The 4,212-nt window shown below is 35.3% G+C and overlaps 1 protein-coding gene across 1 annotated transcript; it reads right to left on the bottom strand.

Annotated features, from left to right (window-relative positions):
- Positions 1–315: 315 nt before the first annotated feature.
- LOC114270145 (putative F-box protein At1g19160) lies at positions 316–3,972 on the bottom strand. Its single transcript, XM_028211563.2, has 2 exons — positions 3,822–3,972; positions 316–1,864 (listed from the first exon to the last, which is right to left on the bottom strand). The coding sequence occupies exon 2, from the start codon at positions 1,830–1,832 to the stop codon at positions 585–587; it is 1,248 nt and encodes a 415-aa protein (XP_028067364.1). The 5' UTR covers positions 1,833–1,864; positions 3,822–3,972; the 3' UTR covers positions 316–584.
- Positions 3,973–4,212: the final 240 nt, after the last annotated feature.

Genomic DNA, 4,212 nt, shown 5'->3' with positions numbered 1-4,212 from the left:
TGGAAAATAATTGATAAATCACCTAACAAAAACTCAGGCTTATGTCATTAGATTTTGGGGAAAACTGCTCTGGTGAAATATTGGCATGATATAGTAAAGCATCCAGAAGAAGCACAGAGCAACATTGGGACTTCAATTAAGCAAAAAATAAATATGCATTCAACAGATTACTAGTTTTTTTTAGTCAAGAAAGGGCCATCAGAGACCAATCTGCAGAGATTCTAAGAATTCTGTCTGTGTAAACTTAATTCGGAGGTTCAGAAATAGATGAAACTTTATGCAATCTTGATCACCAAATAGTGAAAGCCAAACACATGAACAAAAGAATTTTCAGTTACCATTCCAATGTATTCCAAAGTAGTCAAGCAACAACATCCCAATGTTCACTAATTTCAGTTAATTTGATCGAAATCTTCTAAAACAAGCAACTTCTTCTTCAGCATGACTCCAATTCTATTTCATCAATTCACCTCCATTAAATATATTCATCGGCAAAGGACATAGAAAATTTATGAAGGAAATACTTGAATAGATGTTTCTCAAAGAAATAAGCTACCCTTATACAAGCCAAACTAAGTATTACTTCATGGCCCGTAGGAAGTCCTCCAATGAGAACAGCTGCTAGCATGGGGTATGAAGAAAAGCTGTCCCCTAATCGTCATCTTGAATTTCTTCATCTCTCTGTTCTTTGTCTCATATAGATAAAAGCGAAAATCTGTACCAGAGCTTTTGTGCTTAAAAATCAAAATTTCACCCTTTCTTGTACAAGCAAGGGGAACAAGTTTGCTAAGATTTGGAAAAGCATTTTCTTGCTTGCTGCATGATGAAGAATCGTTTGATATTGTATACTTTATCGACTCTGCTAGAATACTATGTTTCTTCAACCAAATCTGACTGTGAAAGTCTTCCAAAATCCAGACATCAATTTGGGTATTGGAAGCATTGTGCACTAAAGAAAGATACCCATCAAGCTCCAGCAAAGTGTACCTATGCCTGTCTATTCCCTTGCCACAATCAGGAAGATGTGTTTTGATAACTCTTTCATTGCGTAAATCTATAGAGATGATGTATTCATCTGAATTAACATACCAGTGCACAAATCGCTCATTTACCAACACCGGGTCATTCAAACGAAAATCCAAGTCGAAGGGCCACTCAAATGGGTGCTTCCATGGTCCACAAACCCTTTTCCATGCATTATCAGAACCATCTATGGTGAATATCTCAAAACGAAACAAAAGAGTGCAAATGTGCACCACCTTGTACTTCTTGGTACAAGGGTCAAATCCCAGAGCTGCCCCGCAACCTTTGTGTATACAAAATGGAGGGTGTAGAGGGAGTGTCAAACAACACTTGGTCACTAGATTCATGACTTGTAGCACTCTCATTTTCCTCATGTCACTTACTAAAAGCAAACCGTTACAGCTGGACCTGACACGAACTGATTGGGGCAGTTCAAAATCACTCAACTTGTAGTCAAGCCGCTCTTCATCAACCTCCATTGCTTTTACTTTAACATACAAGGGCCTCATGAAGGTTACGCTCTGTATCAGTAATTTAGGTTTCACTTGGAGTGCATTTTGGGCAATGAAATTACTCGTAGAGATCATTCCTTTCCATGCTTTGCATACCAGCCTAACATTTTCGTGAAGGTCACTTGCTGGAACTTTAACAAGAATGTCAAAGATGATATCTTCAGGAAGATTTGCGAAGAACTGCTCTACTTCTTTTCTTGGGATGTTGTCCTTGAATATGTTTTTGTTCTTCTTCAAGATATCAACTTCTTCCAGTGTGAATTCAGAATCACTAATTTCAGTGAGCGCATTCCACATCTTGCTAGGTTCCAGTCGCAAAGAACTCGACACTGTAGTTCTCATAAGAAAGATAACTAATTGGGGTCAGCTTTTTACAAACAAAATGCATGAATGATGTACAAAGAGAAATTTAAGCATCAACTTATATAAGCAAGAAATATTGATTGAAATTTGTAAACATATGGGTGAGAAAGAACTTAATAAAATCTGTAACTCCACTGAGTTGAACAGCTTTCAACCTAGTCCTAATGGGACCTAGCCTTATCAAGACCAATTCTCAGACCCAATCAATATTGGAAAATCCATTCATCACTTTTTCATGGTATTATGGAAATCAAAACGAGATGCGATAAACAGCAATAGCATTTTAAAAATCTTATTCACAGTTGAAAAGCTTATAATTAGTTGATCAGAGTGAGCTCTTTCTCCAATTATTGTAAACATTTCCTTCTTCTTCTTCTTTTTTTGCCTCTCCATTTTATTACTTGGACGCTGAATAACTCTAAAAAGTGTATGAGTTTCAGTAACTCCACATTTGGACCCCTTAAAAGGATTCCCACTACTCTTGGTGCTTTGTGCAGAATTTATAGTAACTTTAATGTGCACAGCCTCGAGTAGTTCCTTTTGATTGCCTTGCGGTTTGTGCTGAGGGATAGGTTCAACCTCCTTACCCAAGGCATCTATTGTTGAAAATCATATTGCAGACAAAGATGCGAGTCGTACAGATAATAGCTTCCTCAAACAACAAATGTATAGGAATTGTCTAAATAAAGTTCTAATACATTGATATTTGAATTGTAAATTCTTGTAATATAAGTAGCTTTTGCTATTTTGAAAAGAAACAAAGAAGAAAAGAGAAGAAGCATACACCTAGTAACACAACACAAGATTATTGTCCTTTGGTACTGCTTAAGGGGACTGCAAATCCTACTGAAGTTCTCAATCTACTTGAATGGTTGCTTCAGACAGAACTTCAATGATCAACAACTTAACGTCTTGGATTGCATTTAAATTAAATACGATGTCAATTAACCATTTGTCACTCTAATGCCCTTTTACTTTTAGTTTACAAAGACCTACTTTATATTACCCTCCAAATTTGGGATGAAAGAGTTTCATAATTTGATTAACTTCATGCTTAAAACAGATCAATGGGTTGTATCATACAATTTAAATCACAGTTCTATATACGCATAATTAATATTTACCAGTACTAAGACTACTAAATTCCAGACAAAAAAATAGACTAAAGACAGAAGACTTGGCCCGCTAGACCATCTCAAGACCTAGGGTTAAAAATTTAGAGCCATATAGATAGTGAAACGGTCTCTAAACCACATAAATCAAGCGTAAGTGACTCAAAGAGCCGACACGAGACAAATCTCTAATGACCGCCTCGTTGAAAGGCTATTAGCATCCAATAAGTTAAAATAACTATTCATGTTAAGCGTGTTTCTTAGCAACACCTTGGTCAATTTGAAAATTTCACATAAGAATTACAGGTTCTATTATCGGTATAAATAGTGAAGTTATCATGCAGTGATTTTTGAAAACCAAATTCTCAAGGATTTATTTTTGATAAAACAATCGTTTTTATGCCCGAATTGTTGTTTTTACATGTAATTTGACAAGTTTAATTACTTTTGTCGATGTGATTAGAAATATATAAAATTCAAATGTATTTTGTAGGAGTTGATTTTGATAGGCTGTATAATAACTAAAAATTTTACATGATGACATTGACGATAACTTGTTTAATGACTCCTCTAAAATAAATTCCGACTATGCCACTGTTCACCAATAATCGATATTGATAAAAGTGGTACATTCCATTCAACAAAAAAATCTCAGAAAACTTGTTAAAAGAGAAAATTGATCGAACACAACAGCCAAACATCCCAAAAAAAACTAGAGTATGCGAACGAATCTAATATGAATAAACATATGCATATACATAGATGCTGGAGAGAGAGAGAGAGAGAGAGAGAGAGAGAGAGAGAGAGATACCAAAGTGACAGGAGAGGAGAGGAGAGGAGAGGAGAGGAGAGTTGGAGTCGGAGTCGGAGTCGGAGGCGGAGTCAGGGGAGTAGCAATGTGGAAACCTATATTTATAGTTTGCGTTTGGAATCCAATCCTATTACAAATTGGATTTCAACATAGGAAAGGAAATTAGTGGATTTTTTTCTTTTAGTTGAGTTTTTAAAAATTGTTTGTTTTTCGTTTTTTTTAGAGAATTATATTTCGCCTCCTTTTACTTTGATCTTTAAATTTTTTTTTTGTGTGTTCATTTTGGTTCTACAGTTTTTTTTTTTTTTTTTTACTTTGACCCTTAGACTCCGTCTATTTTATGGGATTTAAGATTTGATTTTGTTTGGTTTGGTTAGACTCCATTTATTTC

The sequence above is a fragment of the Camellia sinensis genome, chromosome 3, assembly GCF_055761805.1.
Source record: "Camellia sinensis isolate YWXY chromosome 3, ASM5576180v1, whole genome shotgun sequence".
Lineage (NCBI taxonomy): Eukaryota > Viridiplantae > Streptophyta > Magnoliopsida > Ericales > Theaceae > Camellia > Camellia sinensis.
This window is presented reverse-complemented; position numbering and strand designations above follow the sequence as displayed.